Source organism: Cannabis sativa, chromosome 3, assembly GCF_029168945.1.
Source record: "Cannabis sativa cultivar Pink pepper isolate KNU-18-1 chromosome 3, ASM2916894v1, whole genome shotgun sequence".
NCBI lineage: Eukaryota > Viridiplantae > Streptophyta > Magnoliopsida > Rosales > Cannabaceae > Cannabis > Cannabis sativa.
Window position 1 is genome coordinate 60,505,244 of NC_083603.1, and position 21,115 is coordinate 60,526,358.

Consider the following 21,115-nt stretch of genomic DNA (forward strand, 5'->3'; position numbering starts at 1 on the left):
TTTGGAAGAACAGTTATTAAAGACACAATATGTACTTGATCCACCTAATAAGGTAAGGGCAATCCTGCCCTAACAAGCAGTTTTGTAGATTGAGTTAGTTTTAATAACTTTCTTAATATAGTATTAGAGGTGGTCCAATTTTGTAATGTTGAGTGCTCCTAATATCGATTTGTTTGCAGCTGTTTGGCATAGTTCATGTTGTGCGGGATGGAGTATATTAAAATATACTCGATCCACCTAATAGGTGAGGGTGATTCTTTCCTAACAAGCGGATCTAAATTCTCTATCTCATCCAGTTACAACTAATCGATTCAAGAGAATTGGATATTAAATTATAATTAAATTGGATGTAAATTTTAAATATCTAATTAGATATTGGTTATTGAATGAGATATTTGATCCAATAATTCCAATTATCATCAAGTTCTCATTCAATTATATTTAAATGTCTTTAAAATTTGTTTATTTATTTTATTTTAAAAATATTAACTAATTGTATTATGCGCCCATGAGATTACATAAAACTAAATATAAAATTTCACAAATCACATATTTATAGCATTTATAAATATATTTTAAAAACATATAAATATTTATTAATTTTATATATTTATATGCTTCTAAAATATATTTTTTAATTTTATATATATGTCTTATTACTAGGACAATTAAATTTTGAATTATTATATTTATATAATAAAATTAAGCCTAAATGATGGCTAAAAAAATTGGATAGATCTAATTTAGTCTTATTAAAATTAGTTAATGCATCTAAGGTTGGAACCAATTCAATCCAATGCTTTCATTGGATTAGTTGACTCATTCAAATTGATTGGATCGATTGACAAAATCTAACGTTTAATAAATAACTGGATTAAATTGGATTGATCAAGATTTATTGGATGTGATTCAATAAACATCTAATACTGTACCATTCTGTGTCCTAATCATATAAAATTGCTATGACATATCTATTATCCACTAAGTCATGTTTCGAAAAATAAAATTGGTGCTCTCAACTTTTTTTTTTTATATTTTTTTGATGATCGATTTTTTTTTAAATATAATTTTTTTAACAATAATAATAATTTTTAAAACCATTTATAAACAATAAATATATATTTTTCAACAACAATAAGCAATCCTTTCTACACTTTACAGCATTCTTATTTTACTTATTTTTGTGTGGCAACTAATATTAAATATAGTTGCACTATAAAACAAGAACTAATCTAATATAATTTATCTAAACCAATAAATAGAACAAAAACACACAAATCACCAAATAGTAGAAACAATAACGCAGCAAGAAATAAAATGCAAAAAAGAACAAGTAAATACACATAGCTTTTACAAGGTTTGATCCATGAATATGTTTAGTTCATAGTCTACTCTTCAGCGGAAATCAACCAATAATTGCTTGGACTTTTATTGCTCTTCAATGTGTAAATGCACATCCTTCGATTACAATGGATATGGTGTTTAATTTAGGATTTTATGTCCTAAAAAGTCTGTAAAGACAATTCTAATTATTAATTGTTATCCGCGTTTTCGTGAACACGACACATGGGTTTTAATAAAAAAAGGCTAAGAAGTCATTAGCTGACCAACCTCCTCATTTGATGCTCTAGGAAGATAAATGCCATAACTTCATAGGAAGAGTTATCGTGATAAGGAATTCCCTAAGTACTAGCAACACGGAGAGTATCCGTGAACCAAAGTTTCCCACCGTTCCTGGAACCAAAGCCATCGACTCCCAAGAAGAGTAAGGATTTTCCCAGAAGGGCCATGGCATTTTGAGACACATTAATCCAGGCCATGCCTTTAGCATGCAGAAACTGTGCCTATACGTGTCAGCCTACGGACCTACTGACCAGAATTTTTTAGGTATGACGTCAGAGGTTGTCTTCCACGACACGTTATCGTACTATGCATGCGTGTCCTTGTGTACCTGACCAAATGATCCAGCAGCTAGGGATTAGGGAAATTCAAAAAGGAGAAGCCCTGGGATGACATGCATCCAAGGCCAGCTTGTACGACTTGACGCCCTTAAATGCCATATGAGAAAAATGCCACATATTAATCGAACGGTCGGATTTTGCCCCAACTGTGTGATCCATCTAAGGCAGCACATGCAAAGAATTTGGCCTATAAGTACTCCTAAAAAAACACAAGGGGAGAGACCCATTTTTGGGAGAGATAGAAGACTCATTCTTCATCGTCTTAAGAAAACACATTTTGTAACTATACAACTAGGAGAGTTTATCCAATCCAATTCGTACTATTTTGCTCATAGTGTATCCGATCCGCACTAAGTGCAGATTTTATTTTTTGGATCCAATCTAATCCGCACAATAGCTAAAAGGGAAATTTGATTCTTTATGCTTACATATACTTAAAATTTTCCCCCTAAACTCATAATGTTTAATATTTGTGGGATATGACACATTTATAATATCCCTAAAATACCCCCCATTTACATTACCCCCTCTCTCTTCTTCTCTCTTTCTTCTTCACTACTCCCGAGCTCCCCTACCACAAAATCAACATATTTTTTTTTCTCTTTACTTCACTACACTATAATCTACTACACTACAAACTATACTACATATTTTCTCTCATTTTTGGACAGAACATCATACACGGAGCAACATATGCAAGCAATGGGTGATTTTATTTGTTTGTGTAATCTTATTTGTTGTTGTTATATTTAGTTTAGAATGTTGTTTTGATGCTTGATCTGTGGATTGTTGCTGTTATTTTGGTGTTTTTGTGTGTTAAAATGCTTGCTGTCTATGAATACTGCATTTTTCCTGGTTTTTGCAATTTATTTTTTTTCGTTTGGTCCAATAGGGTCCGATGGTGGTCCGATTCCCTGTCAAAGTTGGTTGACAGGGATGAAAGCCCGATGAGGGGCCCAAAAATTGGTATTTTTGTTTAATTTGTGGGATCGGGTCTGATTGGTCTCCGATGGTTTACATATTTATTACATTTTCAAGATTTTGGATAACTTTTCTGTGAGATTTTTGTTCTAAATTGTAATTGTATTTTTTTAAATGTATGTGACAGGTTCAAATGTTAATGCGTTTGTTATGTATAATGGTGTTTGGGAGCTTGAGGGTATAGATTGGATTAATAACCGGGCCGAAAATTTGACATTTGACATTGATCCAAACGTAAGCTACTCAGGCTTGGTTGATCTTTTGTATGAAGAACTCGATGTTGACAAAGTGGAGTATGACTTGAAATTGAAAGTAATTTACAAGTGCATTAAAAGGCTTAATGTATCACCCTGAAGTTATTGGAAATGAAAAGCGTGCAAGGTACTTTTTGTCTACACTTGCGAAGAAGCCAAATGAATTTACTCATTTGTTTGTGACTTTGTTAAAGAAGAATATTTGTGTCGATCCTAGTCCCACACCAAAATCTATTAAGGACAATCGTAGTGAGGTTGGGAGTTTTGTTCTAGAAACAAATCCAAAGCTGTTGGTTGCCGACGTATTACCTGAATTAAACACTAAGATGCCGAGTGCTGATATTGTAGAACAAATGCCCTTCATTGATGGTTTTTTTTTTTACGGTCCAGACCTTGAATGTTATGTTGAGGGCAATGATGACATAAGAGACGACCAAGGTACATAGGTCCCTACTGCTGTAGCTTTGAACTTGACTCCACTATCGTACCAAATACCACCCAGGCCACCGACATAGAAAAGAATGCCCCGTAGATAAAATCACCAAACACTTGGTACTAGTAGTAGTCGTCTAGACGAAACCAGTAATGCTAGAGGAACCACTGACAGTTTAGGTCCTAATAATGCTAGAGAGACCAATGGTGCTAGTGGTCCTAGTGATGCTACAGAGACCAATGTGACTGGATGTAGCGATCCTTTTTTTTTTCTTCGATTAGTTACGGTAAATTCAAGGAGAAAATGTATACAAGAGAAGACATCGAGGATCATACTCATTATATATCTATGGGTGGCACACCAAGCGGGGAGTTACTGTTGGGTTTTGTGCCCTAAATAAAACCCATTTCAATATAATCAGATTTACTTATTAATAAAGATCAGAAATAAAATTTTATGTTGCATGGTTCACATGATTTATTTCATGATTATATATATAATGTATGAATTCTATTTAAGTCCAGAACATATGAATTTGTTAATGATTATAGTGTTGTCAGCACAGTGGAATATAATCTCAATTATATGTTCGAAAGTTTATTCCCTGATTTGTCAATTCATTGGATTTAGACTGACATGATAATCAGCGATAGGTATTCTTAAATCTTGGATAAGTGTTATGTCCTTTCCAAGGCATTGGCAAAGTTTACCAGTATCGGATGTATGGAGTATACATCGGAAGGGACCGATATTGAATTTTGATTAGATATATTAAAATTTACCGTAATATCTATTCAATTCAATATCACCTGTTGATCCTAGATCAAATGATCTTAATCCTGATATGGTTAGGTTCGATCTCAAGAGTATTATACATGTTCTTTTATTTGTTAGTTAAGCCTACTTTTGGGTCAGGGTGATACGTACATTTTGGGAACATGATAGTATAATTGAGTGGGAGCGCTAACATAAATATGGAGTCTATAACTTCTATAGGAATTTAGAAGTGAAACGATGATATCCTTCGAGCTTGGCTAAACAGAGATAAATGGTTGAGATCTCATTTCACTTCGCTGAAATATCATTTATACGGAGCTAAGTGTTTTAAGGATAAAATACATTGAAGGTGTAACGGTAATTTAGTTCCTATTCAATGTAGATCATCTATTAGAGGGTCAGTGATCAAATTAGGATTATAACAATGGATAATTAATAGCGTATCAATATCGTGGAACATATAGAGCGTTCTATATGACTAAGAGTGTAATTCCAAGTTCTAAGTGTGGATTCAATAAGGAATTAATAAGTTAGGGAATTTACTTCGAAAATTCGGTTCGACTTATTGGAAGCTCGGTTATATAGGCCCATGGTCCCCATACTAGTTGAGACCATATTGCTTGTAAGACTCAGTTAATTGATTTTAATTAATCAATTATAATTCTAAAGTTAGACTATGTCTACTTTATGAATTTTCACTAAGCAATGGCAAAATTGTAAAGAAAAGAGATTCTAGGTTTTATTTGTTAATTAAGAGACTTTATATGTCTAATTAATAAATATATTAAATGATAATATTATTTAATAATTAATTTTTATTTATTAAATAATTAGAATTGGCATTTAAATGGTTGAATTGGAAAATAGGCATTTTTGAAAAAATGGGATTAAGAAATGACAAAATGGCAAAATTGCAAAGTGAGGCCCATTATCCACTAATATGGCCGGCCACTTTGTATAGGGTAACCATTTATATTTTTCATTATTTTAACGCCATACAATTCTAACCTAAACCTGGATGGCATTCTATAAATAGAAAATGATGGCTTCAGGAAACAATGTAATGCATCTTATTTTCTCTTAGAGAAAAACCTGAGCCTCCAAGCCGCCACTCTTCTTCTCTTTTCTTCTCTTCAATTTCGAAATACCCTAGTGATAGAGTAGTGCCCACACACATCAAGTGGTATCTCAATCATAGTGTGGAAGATTGTGTAGAATCCAATCAAGAAGGAGAATCAACATAAAAGGAAGGAGAGAAAGAGATCCAGGTTCAGATCTTGATTATGTTCTGCTACAGTAAGGAATCAAGGGCTAGAGATCTGAACGGAAGGAGTCATTATATTCCGCTGCACCCAATGTAAGGTTTCCTAAACTTTATATGTGTTTATTTCATTGTTTTAGAATTCATATTAGGATGTCAATGAAACATACATGGTAGTAAATCTAGATCCTGCTAAAATATTTCCAACAACTGGCACCAGAGCCATGGTAATGATTTACTTTCATGAAATATGAATTAAAACGATGATATGTATTGATTTGGATGGTTTCATGTTGATCTGTGTTATATGATGATTGATTTATGCTTGTGAAATTTTATGAAAAATAATTAAATTTTCGTTTCTCGAATTATTTTTATTGGATAGTTTGGAAAAAATTAAGCGATTTCCTTTTTTACAGAACTCAATTTCGATTTTATTTGAATTAGTTATGATTTTTTGAAGTTTTGAAAAAATCGGGGGTAATGACACACCCTTGTGCGCGCGGGTGGCTGCTGGCAGCACCCTTTGTGTGCGCAAGCAGCCCCTTGCGCCCAAGAATGTGCACCAGGATGGTGTGCTTTGCAGACCATCCGTACAACTCACAATGTTTTCGTTTTTCTTCGATCTTTCCTGCTATTTCATGGAATTAACTTCCGATTTTTAGTGTAGTTTTGTATTTAGATATTTACTATTCCTATTTCAATTCTAATTATCAGAATTAAATTAATTGAATTTTTTTAAAATTAATTTATGATATTAGTGTAATTTGAACTTGAAAATAGTAAATATCTATTTTTTTTGCTTAATTATCTATCTTATTTTTAAATTTGATTATTTTATCTTATTTTTAAATTTAAGGTCAGATATTACATTTTTTAAATTATTCTATGTTTAAATTATTTGGCCTTATTTAAATTTAAAATAAGATTACTATAATCATGATATTTTAAATAGAAATAAGAAATTTTTGCTAACTTTTAAATTTTGTTATTTTTTTTAATTAAATTATAAAATCAGAAAAGATATTTATTATCATTCTATTTTATTGAATATTTAATTTATAAAATAACATGACAATTTAAAAGATGGTTAGCAAAATTTTTGAAATGATATTTAGGTTAGTTGAAACCTAATTTTTCAAAATTGTAGGTTTAATTTTAATTTTTTTTTAAAAAACCGATTTTTTTTTTATTTTTTTATTAATTAATTTAAAATTAAATAAATCCTACATCCAACTATCCAAAGTCAACTTGTTGCAGGATTATGTGTTTTAGTTTTTTTGTAAGTTTTCTAAAACCTATTATTGCTTGATCTAAATTGCCATGGTTAACTTGTTGACAGATCCAATGATATGATTTTAACCCATGATTCAATTGTCAATAGGTCAAGTAAATCATTTGTAACAGGTAAATTTTACATTCTTCTTTCATCTGTGTATGACCTAGTAACATGATAGGATCCATCCAAATCTGTGTGCCTGTGTGAGCCTATCTGTTTACTTTATGTTTAGATGCATATAGGTTGTTGCTAAATAAAATGTCACACCATGATAAATTTTATTTAGGCCCATTCAGTTTTTGGGCCTATTCAATTAATAAAAGTTATTTATTTTAAGGTTAAATTCCTCTCTTTTGGGCCTTGTGTGAGAGTTGGGGGCCAATAGAAGTGGGTACGACATACTAAACCCAGCTCCCCCTCACAGGAACTACCCCAATTGTGAAGGCACATTTGCCTGATTTGGATAACTGTGATAGATTAATTAAATTAGTTTAACCTAATAAAATTGATTAGCAACATAATTAATTTCAATTTTTTTTTTGAAATTAATTTAAGAAAAACACACTTAGTTTAATGAATCTTTTTCTAGATAAACTATATGTATTTTTCTTGTATTTAATTAAATAAAGAATTATAACTAACTAGATTCTTTCTGAAGCTTATTTTTAATTATTTCATTAAATATTCCTATTTAAGTTGTAAATTAGTTATTTCTAACTAATTTTTCTTATCAACTTAAATTTGAATATCTTTTGAATTTAAAATTAAGTTGAGGAATTCTAGGAGTTGGTTATTGAAGATTCTAGAGATATTTTTTTTTAAGTTGTTAAACTTAAAATAGAATATTCTTAAATTAGGTAGTTACAACTTAATTTTGATATTTAATTAAATTTTATTTGGAAATTTTTAAATTGGTTAGTTTAGATTCTTTCTATAACAACTTAAATTAGATATTTTCCAATTTTTGAAAAGATACTTAGTTAAATTGAGATATTTTCTAGATAGTTATTTCTGTTCTAGTTATTATTTCTGATATTAAAATAGGAAAATATCATTGATTGTGAAATTAATTGTTTAATAATTAATTTTGGTACAATCTAAGTTAAGTATATTTTTCTAGTATTAAACAAGAATTAATAATTAAGTTTCCTCTATACTTAATTATTTATTTCTTGAATTTAATACATTTAATTAAATTGAAAATTTAAATATCTAAGTTGATTTTTATCATGATACTTAAATATTCTTATTTTCATGTTATTTAATTAAAAATTAAAAATTATTTTAAGTTTGAAATCTTATTTCAGAATAACTTAAATTTGAATAATTTTCAAAACATATTTTATTTTATTTTATTAATCTTTTTCCCACAATTTCGAAATCGCATCACTTTGATGCAGAAATTTTGAATTTTATTTGAAAAATAGATTAAAGTTGAAAATTATTTATTTTAATTTTGGACCAACTTAAATCAATGATTTTTTCATTTAATGATTAATTAAAATAAATGAACTAAAATATATTATAATTAGAAAATGAATTAATTAGTCAATGAAAGTCTAGATGGATATTTTTTTTGCTTGAAGTATTTTTCTAGTGATATTTAATTAAATAGAAAATGAATATTTAAGTTGATATTCATCATGATACTTAAATATTTGAAATTTTTCTTAACTATTTAATTAAATAGGAAAATTATATTTTTTGTTGTAAATTAATTTTATTAATTAATTTTGGGCCAATTTAAAATTAGAATAATTTTTTCCAGGATTTATTTTTATTTTATTTTAACAAGCATTTTCGAAAATTGTATTCTTATATATACTTCAATTTTTCGAAATGCAATATATATTTATAGAAAATTAAATTTGAGTTGTAAATTAATTTAAATTAATTTTGAAAGAACTTAAATTGAATAATTTTCTAAATATTTATTAGAAATTATTACTAAGATGGAAATAATTCATGTTATTTTCATATCCATCTAAGTATAATTTTATAAATATTAAATTAAAATTTATATTTAGAATTTTTTATTCTAAATTGGAAATTTCAATTAAATAAATATATATTTAAAATAAATTGATTAAAATAAATATTAGAAGAAAATACACTTTAAATAATGAGCTTTATTATTAGGACATTCGATCTCCATTGTTGGTTCTACATAGTTCTTGTTTTAGTGAGTAATCCTCCCTAATGGAGGAACGTTCATTAGCAATTTAACGCTGTAGAATCTCGAAAGATAAGTATTATTTGGAAGTGTTTTATATTAGTATTGATCACCCTAATGGTGGCGACTGTATTTGACTTACAAAAGTATGAAACAATGGTGGAAGCTCATAAGATAGAATAGCCTTGACTCTCGCCTAAACGGGACAACGCTGGATTCCAATCTTGATCGAATAAAAAGTTGCTAGAGTGTTTATCATTTTAGATGAACTGACAACTCTATTCAATGGGTGGTATCACTGACTTTCGCCTAAACGGGACACTGATATCAGTTTGTTGAAGACCTTGGAAATTATTTAGGATTGTATGTTTTAGTATTTTCACTTGTCATTCCTACTTGCTATATGTTTAATAATTTCTGAATTGTGTGTGAATTTATATTAAACCATGTTATTTTCTGTTATAAAATTGTAGTTTAATATCTTCATTGTTGGTTTAACTCGGTTTGTTGTTCTAATGGGACAAATCCCTAATGGATTGTCAACCATTAGAAAAACATAATAGTGTTAGATCTCGAAAGATAAATATTGTAAATGCAACATCTAGCTGTTCATCAATTGATGACACCTTAGACTAGTATCTACAATATGAAACAAGAAGATTGTATAAATAAGATTACTTTGACTCTCGCTAATCGAAGCATCGTTGGATTCTTATTTAAAAACGAAATTATCCTAATTCCTCTTAGCTTATTCATTTCGATTTAGCTCAATAACATATCATTGGATGAATGGTCTATAAATCATTTCATGTCATTCTATATTTTCTCTTAAGAAATTAAATGACGCATATGATTATATTCCTGAAATTCTATCCCAAAATGATATAAATCCTCAATCTTAAAAATCTCCTATTTATATGGGAAAATTCAGACTTAGAGTTAAATTAGTAGTGATGGTCCAAGAAAGAATTACTCATTATATTTGGTGTAAATTTAAGTCTTTGAATTTAAATTTTAGATTCCAAATAATTTTTTTAATACAATACAGTTTCACTTTCACAAGTGTTTAATAACCATTTTCTATCAATGGATTCAAACTGTATGGAATATGAGTTTAGTATTCTGTGACCAGGATCCACTTGCACTATTCTAAGAACTCTTTAATGTAACTGAACCTAAGGCATCAAAAGATACAACCACATATTTTTTAAATCTATGGCATTTGTATCTTGTTCATAGTGGTTTTGACAAGATCAATCTTTGCAAAGAGTTAATATGCCTATATCCACTGAAAATAAGTTCATCTCATTCGCAGATGGATGTACATTCAGGGGTGGATATGAGTTTTTCGTTATATTCTTAAAACGATCACTCTAGATTTTACCTTATGCAAAGAAATTTGAAATGTTTGAAAAATTTCATGAATTTCTAGCAATGGTGAAAACCATTAAGGTAAGTGATTAAAGATCTTGCGAACTGATAGGGGTGGAGAAATAGTTAGTAGATATGCAGTTCAAAGATCATTAAATTGATTTTTGAATTATATCCAAACTTACCTCCCCAAAAATTCGATTTGCATATTGATGATTAGTTACTAGTCGTTGCCTAAATCCTTCTATGGTAATACAATTTCAGAATGATGCAATGGTTGGGTACTTAGTGTAAACCATTACTAGATTCATGGATGACCTAATCGAAATCTTAAGAAAAGCTAGAACTGTTAACCATGGTTTGCATGTTTGTTAGCTATTCTAAGTGATTAGGGGTGGAACGTCCCATAGTCAATAGATAAGAAAGTGTTTGTTTAAACAAATACTAATTTTCTAAGAAAATGACTAAGTCTGAAAATAAAGTAGCAAATAAAGGAGATATTTTTTTGATTCCAAAAGTGTTCTATCATCTTATTCTTTACATGATGATCCCACTGCCTCTGTTGTCTTGACACAACTGAAGAGGTTAATACCATTTAGTTTTCTTAGACATAATTCACGGTACCTTGTCGTAGTGGGAAGGTTTCAAGGAACTCACTCTTCTTATGACTTGGAAGACACTAGTGATTAAAATCCATTGTGAGTTTAAACAAGTAATGGATTGTCAAAATAAGAAACTAAGAAGAAAAGCCAAGAAAACTATGGTTTAATCCATTCACATGGAGTAACCTAAAGTTTTCTATTACAAGGACATGAAAGGAAATTTTAGTTTATAAGTCTATTCAATGGACTTAACAAGACTTCATGTTCCTAGTATTATAGGTTTGAGTTTATCTAAACCTATGGCTTGTGGTATACCTGATAATTACTTACTCTAATGCAAGCAACTTACTTTAGTAAGATGCTGAAGCATTTTCTTTTTAATGGCAATCTACAGAAGCTTCAAAACTTCTAGACATAGATTTTATTTATCTAAGGAAAAGTCTCAACTATTCCAGAAAAGATAAAGCCATGAAAGAATTTCTTAAATCAACAGTGAGAGGTCTCAAATATGCTTTAGTATGCCTTAGACCAGACACCTGCTGTTGAGTGGGAGTAATGAGTAGGTTGTTGGAAATTATTTTACCAGGATCCTAGATCTACTCACAAGTATGTTGTTTAAACACCCTAAATATGAACTTTCTAAAACGATAAATTAAACACATATAAAGTTAAGAAAACCTTACATTGATGCAGCGGAATTAATGTCTCCTTCCACTCAGATCTCTAACCCTTGTATCCTTTCTGTAGCAAAGTATAATCAAGATCTGAGCCCGAATGTCCTTCTTCTTTGAGTTTGATCCTTCATAGTCTTCCAATCTATGATTGAGTTACTGCTTGCTGTGTGTGGGCACTTACTCTCTCACTAGGGTCGAAATTTTATGAAGGGAAAAGAGAAGAGGGATTTCGGCCAAGGTATAGAAAATAGGGAAGGCTCAGTTTTTCTGAAGAGAGAAATTTCTGTCAGATAACTAATGAATGTGTTTGAAAACTTGTGATTTGACTGAGCCATCACTTTCTATTTATAGGCAACTACTAGGTTTAGGTTAGGAATTATTTGGCATTAAAATAATGAAAATATCAATTTGAATTTCCACAAATAGTGGCCGGCCATGGTGTTATAATGGGCCCCACTTGATTTTGCAGTTTTCACAAATTTTATTTCTACTTTCTCAAAAATGCCAATTTTCTAATTCTAACCTTTTAAATGCCAAAACTAATTATTTAATAACTAAAATAGATTATTAAATAATATTGTCATTTAATTTAATTATTAACCAGACATATAAAGTCCATTACTAAATAAATAAACCTAGAATCTCTTTTCTTTACAATTTCACCCCTGCTTAGTGAAAAAATTCATAAATTAGACATAGTCTAACTTTAGAATTATAATTGACTAATCACTAATCAATTATTGAGTCTTACAAGCAGAATGTTCTCAACTAGAATGGGGACCATGGATCTATATGCTGAGCTTCCAATAAGTGAACCAAATTTACCAAGTAAATTCCTACTTATTAATTCTTCGTTGAATCCACTCTTAGAACTTAGAATTGCACTCTCAGACTTATATAGAGCATATTATATGTTCCACGATATAGATATGCTATCTCATTTAACCATTGTTATAATCTTATTGTGATTTAAAGATCCTCTATATAGATGATCTACATCGAGATGGGATTTCTTTACCGTTCTCACCCCTCAATGTATTTTGCCCCTTAAAATACTTAGCTACCTGTAAATAGTGTTTAGTGATCTAATAATTAGTCAGTTAAACAAGAGCTCATCCATTTACTTCTATTTGCTAAGCTCGAAGGGAATCATCACTTGACTTCTATACACCAGTAGAAGCTACAGATTCCATATTTATGTTCAACACTCCCACTCAATCATATTATCATGTTCCCAATATATACGTATCACCCTGACCTAAAAGTAGGCTTAACTAATAAATCAAAGAACATGAATAGTACTCCTGAGTTGAGCCTAAGCATATCAGGATTTAGATTCTTTTAATCTTAAGATCAACTACTGATATTGACTTGGAAAGATATATAACGGTAAGTTTGTAATATCTTAACTTAGTTGCAATATCGGTCCAGTCCAATGTATACTCCATACATTCGAAACTAGTATACTTTACTAATGTCCTGGAAAGAACATAACACTTACTCCAAGTGTAAGTACACATCATCGCTGATTATAACATTAGTGTAAATCCAAAACAATGATGAAACAGGGACCTATTCTTTTGATTCATATGATCACAATCACATTCCACTGTGTTGACGATACTGTAATTGTGAATAAACATATGATCTGGATTTAACTGATTTTGTGTGTGTGAATGTAATAAACATATTAAACCATTAGCATGTAAAATTCATGCAAACATTAATCACTTCAAATTTCTTATATTGATAACTAATCAGATTGTAAAGATTTTTATTTAGGGCATAAAACCCAACATAGGTATCAGATTAATCCAGGAGAGGAACATTGGAAGACAATCAAGTAAATCTTAAGATTAAGAAGAGGAACTATATGTTAGTCGATAAGGGTGTGTTTAAAACTCTTAGACTACACCACATCAGATATCGAGACTTGCCTTTGTGCTAGAAAGTCTGCTGATAAGATGGTGATTACTCTGGGGGTGGAGTAGTGATTTTGGAGAAGGGTAAAAACCCATCTGAAGTCTCTAGGTCTACCAGAGAGAGACTGAATGTTAAAGTTGCAGGAAAGGTACTTATTCAGTCTAAGGAAAGTTCTATACATTTGTGTTATTTCCTGATTAACCAAAATGTAGTTGCCAAAAGTATAGAATCCAGTATCCCAAGAGAGTAGACATATAGAGAGGAATTTCACAATATCAAGGATTTTGTGATTAAGGAAGAGTAATGGTGGAGAAAAGGTTGTGTTTAATACAATCTGTCAGATCCTATTACAAGGAATATACTACTACTACACTTGATTTGTATATCAAGGTGTTGAGATTATTTGAAATGCACATTTTGTTTTATATTAGTGCAAGTGGGAGTTTGTTGGGTTTTGTGCCCTAAATAAAACCCATTTCAATATAATCAGATTTACTTATTAATAAAGATCAGAAATAACATTTTATGTTGCATGGTTCACATGATTTATTTCATGATTATATATATATAATGTATGAATTCTATTTAAGTCCAGAACATATGAATTTGTTAATTATTATAGTGTTGTCAGCACTGTTGGGTTTTATGCCCTAAATAAAACTCATTTTAATATAATCAAATTTACTTATTAATATAGATCAGAAATAACATTTAATGTTGCATGGCTCACATGATTTATTTCATGATTATATGTACATAATGTATGAATTCACCTGAAACCCTTTTCACATACTTGATCCTGTTTATTATGCTGTCAACACATTGGAAAGTAAACATGACTATGTGAATAAAGTTTCCTAGATTTATCAGACACATGGTTTTACTGATATGATAATCTACAACAGAGTTTACTTGCATTTGGAGAAATGCTATGTTCTTTCCAGAGCATTGGTTAAAGTAAAGCTCAGATTGGATGCATGGAGTATGCATCGGAAGGGACCGATATTGAACTTTGACTTAGATTTATTAAACTTACCGTAATATCTATTCAAGTCAATATCGCCTAGTTGATCCTAGATCAAATGATCTTAATCCTGTTATGATTAGGCTCGATCTCGAGAGGCTATTTGTGTTCTTTGATTTGTTAGTTAAGCCTACTTTTGGGTCAGGGTAATACGTACATTTTGGGAACACGGTAGTGCAATTGAGTGGGAGCGCTAACATAAACATGGAATCTATAGCTTCTATCTGGCGAATAGTAAGTAAAGGATGATCTCCTTCGAGCTTGACCAAACGAAAATAAATGGTGGAGATCTCATTTCACATAAGCTGAAATATCATTTATACGGGGTTAAGTGTTTTAAGGATTAAATACATTGTAGGGTGTAACGGTAATCTAATCCCTTTACAGTGTAGATCATTTATATAGAGGATCCTTGATCAAATTAGGATTATAACAATGGATAACTAATGATGTGTCTATATGGTGGAACATATAGAGCATTCTATATACTGCGAGTGCAATTCTAAGTTCTATGCGTGGATTCAACGAAGAATTAATAAGTCAGTGAATTTAGGTTATAAATTCTTGATCTGCTTATTGGAAGCTCGGCTATATAGACCCATGGTCCCCGCACTAGTTGAGATAATATTGCTTGTAAAACTCATATAATTTGTTTTGATTAATCAATTATAATTCTCAAATTAGACTATTTCTATTTGTGAATTTTTCACTAAGTAAGGGCGAAATTGTAAAGAAAGAGTTTTAGGGGCATATTTGTTAATTATGATACTTTGTATGGTTCAATTAATATATATGATAAATGACAATGTTATTTAATAATTATTTATAGTTATTAAATAGTTAGAATTGACATTTAAATGGTTGAATTAGAAAATTGGCGTTTTTGAGAAAATCAGATGCAGAAAAGATAAAACTGCAAAATTACAAAAAGTGAGGCCCAAATCCATATTCCTAGGGCCGGCCACTTTTGTTGGGTTTTTCCTATGATATTTTCATTATTTTAATGCCAAATAATTCAAACCTAACCCTAGTGGAATGCTATAAATAGATAGTGAAGGCTTCAGGAAAATTACACACTTAAATTTTCTACTTTTTCATTCAGAAAAAAACTGAGCCTCTCTCTCTCCCTATCTTTGGCCGACCACTCCCTCTCTCTCTTCCTCCTTGAGATTTTGAAATTCTTAGTGTTAGAGTAGTGCCCACACACAGCAAGTGATACCTCAATCATAGTGAGGAAGATCGTGAAGAAAGATTTTCAGCAAGAAGGAATTTCAGCACTAAAGAATCAGAGAAAGAGATCCAGGTTCAGATATTGATAATGCTCTGCTACAGAAAGGAATCAAGGGCTAGATATCTGAACGGAAGGAGTCATATTATTCCGCTGCACCCAATGTAAGGTTTACTAAACTTTATATGTGTTTATTTCATCGTTTTAGAAAGTTCATATTTAGGGTGTTAATCAAGATACTTGTGAGTAGATCTAAGATCCTGGTAAAATAATTTCCAACAAGCACAGTGGAATATAATCTTGATTATATGTTCGAAAGTTTATTCCCTGATTTGTCAGTTCACTGGACTTGTACTGACATGATAATCAGCGATAGGTATTCTTACACCTTGGATAAGTGTTATGTCCTTTCCAAGGCATTGGCAAAGTTTACCAGTATCGGATGTATGGAGTATACATTGGAAGGGACCGATATTGAACTTTGATTAAATATATTAAAATTTACCATAATTTCTATTCAATTCAATATCACCTGTTGATCCTAGATCAAATAATCTTAATCCTGATATGGTTAGGTTCGATCTCAAGAGTATTATACATGTTCTTTGATTTGTTAGTTAAGCCTACTTTTGGGTCAGGGTGATACGTATATTTTGGGAACATGATAGTATAATTGAGTGGGAGCGCTAACATAAAAATGGAGTCTATAACTTCTATAGGAATTTAGAAGTGAAACGATGATATCCTTCGAGCTGGGCTAAACAGAGATAAATGGTTGAGATCTCATTTCACTTCGCTGAAATATCATTTATACGGAGCTAAGTGTTTTAAAGATAAAATACATTGAAGGTGTAACGGTAATTTAGTTCCTATTCAATGTAGATCATCTATTAGAGGGTCATTGATCAAATTAGGATTATAACAATGGATAATTAATAGCGTGTCTATATCGTGGAACATATAGAGCGTTCTATATGACTGAGAGTGCAATTCCAAGTTCTAAGTGTGGATTCAATAAGGAATTAATAAGTTAGGGAATTTACTTCGTAAATTCGGTTCGACTTATTGGAAGCTCGGTTATATAGGCCCATAGTCCCCATACTAGTTGAGACCATATTGCTTGTAAGACTCAGTTAATTGATTTTAATTAATCAATTATAATTCTAAAGTTAGACTATGTCTACTTTATGAATTTTCACTAAGCAATGGCGAAATTGTAAAGAAAAGAGATTCTAGGTTTTATTTGTTAATTAAGAGACTTTATATGTCTAATTAATAAATATATTAAATGACAATATTATTTAATAATTAATTTTTAGTTATTAAATAATTAGAATTGGCATTTAAATGGTTGAATTGGAAAATTGGCATTTTTGAGAAAATGCGATTAAGAAATGACAAAATGGCAAAATTGCAAAGTGAGGCCCATTATCCACTAATATGGCCGGCCACTTTGTATAGGGTTTACCATTTATATTTGTCATTATTTTAATGCCATACAATTCTAACCTAAACCTAGATGGCATTCTATAAATAGAAAGTGATGGCTTCAGGAAACAAGGCAATGCATCTTATTTTCTCTTATAGAAAAACCTGAGCCTCCAAGCCGCCACTCTTCTTTTTTTTTTCTTCTCTTCAATTTCGAAATACCCTAGTGATAGAGTAGTGCCCAAACACATCAAGTGGTATCTCAATCATAGTGTGGAAGATTGTGTAGAATCCAATCAAGAAGGAGAATCAACATCAAAGGAAGGAGAGAAAGAGATCCAGGTTCAGATCTTGATTATGTTCTGCTACAGAAAGGAATCAAGGGCTAGAGATCTGAATGGAAGGAGTCATTATATTCCGCTGCACCCATTGTAAGGTTTCCTAAACTTTATATGTGTTTATTTCATTGTTTTAGAATTCATATTAGGATGTTAATGAAACATACATGGTAGTAAATCTAGATCCTGGTAAAATATTTCCAACAGTTATGTGTAAGAATGTTTTTTAGAGACAAAGAGCATTTAAAGATTGTTGTTGGCTTGTATGCAATGAAGGAAGGATTTGACTACTCCGTTAGGAAGTCCGGTACTTCTATTTGGTACGTCACATGTAAGGATGCAGATTGTGGGTGGAGATTAAGAGCGAAGAATAACGTACTTTCTAACATGTTTGAGGTGAGTACATTTCATAATGTACATACATGTTCCCTTGATCTTAGAGGAAAAGATAACCGTCAAGCATCACCTTTGATAGTTGCCCATCTAATTAAGGATAAGTTCACAACTAATGGTTCGAATCATTTGGCCTCTGATATAAGGAAAAGTATGTACAAGGATTACGGGATCCAAATGAGTTATGAAAAGGCATGGAGGTGCAGAGAGAAGACACTACACCTAGCTCGGGGTACACCTGAAGATTCATACTCAAAATTACCTAGTTACTTGCACATGCTAAAGTTCAGAAATCCAGGTACCATCACGGATTTTGTGGTTGAGGATGGTAGCTTCAAGTATTGTTTCTTCTCTCTGGGTCCTTGTATCCCGGGGTTTAGGTTTTGCCAACCTGTTGTATGCGTTGATGGGTCTTTCTTGAAGACTAAATATGGTGGGCAAATGTTGTGTGCAGTGGCACTGGATGCAGGGAGCCATATCTTTCCGATAGCTTTCGCTATAGTTGACAATGAAACACAATTCTTGGACCTATTTTATGAGAAAATTGAAAGAAACGATTGGTGATGTTGAGAACTTAGCCTTTGTGTCGGATAGGCATCAAAACATTGTTCATGCTTTAGAGATCGTGTTCCATGATGCACACCACGGTGCATGCTACCACCATATTATTATAAACGTCAACCACAAGTTTAAGACTAACGTCTTCACGAATCAAATTTACACGTGTGCCAACACGTATTCAAAATCAGTTTCACAGAGAATTTAAGAGCATTAAGGCAATGAATGTTGCGGTTGCACAATATCTTAAGGAAATTAGATTTGAAAAATGGGTTTGGTTGTACTTTCTAGGGGTACGTTACAATGTAATGTCGAGCAACTGGGCTAAGCTTCAACAACATAACTAAGGACGCAAGAGGCTTCCCGATCACTGCTGCTATAGCATTCTTGAGGTCCAAAGTCGAACAGTGATTTGCTACACGAAAAGAAAAAGCTGACAAGTGGACGAAGACCCTAGCACCAGAAATGAAGGAGGACTTGGCATTGCTATTTGAAAAATCTCAGTATTTGAACGTTGACACATGTGGACCTTACACGTTGCAGGTTCACCCTGGAAGAACAGTTGAGACCGGTGGCATAGTGGACTTCGAGGAACAGACTTGCACTTGAGACTTATTCTAGTGCATGAAGTTTCCTTGTCCTCATGCATGTGTTGTAGCTCAGCAACGAAGTATTAGAATGTACGCACTATGCTCGCCATATTACACAACAGAGTATTGGAGGAGAGCATATGAAGTTACAATTATTCCAGTTGGTGACGAGGATGATTGGGAATTGCCTGATGACATAAAGAACATGACAATTGGAATGCCTGTTGAGAAGCAACCAGTAGGGCAACCCAAGAAGCAAAATGTTGGAAGAATTAACTCAAACTGAACTGCTTGTAATGGTGAAAAGATTATCATACCACGAAATTGTGGCAAGTGCAGTGCCAAGGGGCACAACAGAAGCACTTGCACCTACCGAGGTTAAAAATGAATTTTTAATTTAGTCGTATTGTTATGTGTTGTACTGTTATGTATTGTTATTGAATTCATGTTGGACTTTTTTAAACATTAAAATTTGTGATATTTTATGTTTAGATAATTATTATAATTTGTGGCATGAAAGGAAGACCTAAAATTGTTATGAACTAATAAAAGAACATAAACATACCAATAAAAGAAACTAGTTACATTGTTATCTTAATAAATACCAATTAAAAAAAAACATAATTGTTCATGCTAAATTCTGGTAAAATATACACACTACCGCTCTCTAAATTTCTTCATACTGCATCGTTCACATTATCAAACGTAAGATCTAGCATACTATGCTCGATGTGTTCTATCACAAACATCCATCAATCACCGCTGTATGAGACAATAAAAAGTAAATAAATAAAAGTATGCATAAATTCAAGTTAAATAATAAAAAATCAATTGTAATTAAGTTACATTGATTTCGTCTGTCATACAATGCTCCCGTTGATGACTTTTGAACTAAAAGTTCTAACCTGGCTCTCTAAGACGGTTAGTTGAAGCATGACAATCATTTCATGATTCTCAAATAGGTCAGACTGCAACATCAATGTTGGGAATAACTCTTTCCACAATGTCAAGTGACTCTTCAATTCATCCGAGAAAATCGATCCAAGGCTCGAGTCAAATATGCTCAACATCCAACGATCAAGGTCTACCTCTAATGTCACCCAATGCTTTGCACTATCGAAGAAGAGGGCCATATATATTCTCTCCTTATTCTTCCAACTGTCCAAGTATTGGGCATTATCCCCTCGAATAAAATCCAATATGCCATCATCCTACTGAAAGTTAGTGTGGTCATCACCTGCAGCTTGCCACCGACCAATAACTCCTAATGGGAAAATATGAGGCATGATGACACATCTATTTGGGTACACCTCCGGATAAAAGTGTTGTCGCCTCCTCATCAAATGAAATGCCGCATCCAAATGCTAAAACATGAAAATTAAATATGTCAGAGATTAAATAAAAAAAATTAGATAAATTCTTTAAAAACCAAAGATGTAAAAAAGTCTTAAAAACTTACATCGTCTCCAAACCATGTCTTTTGAGTATGTAGTTGGAGGAACCAAGCTAAATCGTTTCTATCAGAAAAACACTCTCTCGGGACTTGTTCCTAATTTGGCCGAGAACCCAACTGTGAAAAGTCAAGAGAAGTTTTCGATCAAAGACTCTAAGTGGGTCCATATTCACAAGTGTCTTCGATGCCCTGGACTTCTTCTTCATTTCAGTGTACTCATTGAATAACCTAGACCGCTTTCTCTTCCTCCGATTCTCCACTAGTTCTGGAGCTGTCTCTAACACCTGTGCCTCAAAATCTTGAGTACCCCCGATGCTGGTGATCTTCGTGTTGTTAGGTGTACAAAACATATCATCATCATCCAGTCTATAATCATTTGTGAGAATGATTTCATTTTCCGGTGACTGAGGCTCT

General features: G+C 31.8%; 1 protein-coding gene across 1 annotated transcript; it reads left to right on the forward strand.

The window, feature by feature from the left end:
- The first annotated feature begins 17,926 nt into the window (after positions 1 to 17,926).
- On the forward strand, positions 17,927 to 18,664 carry LOC133036202 (uncharacterized). The gene has a single exon (XM_061112715.1). It carries the CDS (start codon positions 17,927 to 17,929, stop codon positions 18,662 to 18,664), a length of 738 nt encoding a protein of 245 aa, XP_060968698.1.
- Positions 18,665 to 21,115: the final 2,451 nt, after the last annotated feature.

Excerpts from the sequence above, each read along its gene's own strand:
- LOC133036202 (XM_061112715.1), top strand. The coding sequence starts at position 17,927 with ATGTTTTTTAGAGACAAAGAGCATTTAAAGATTGTTGTTGGCTTGTAT.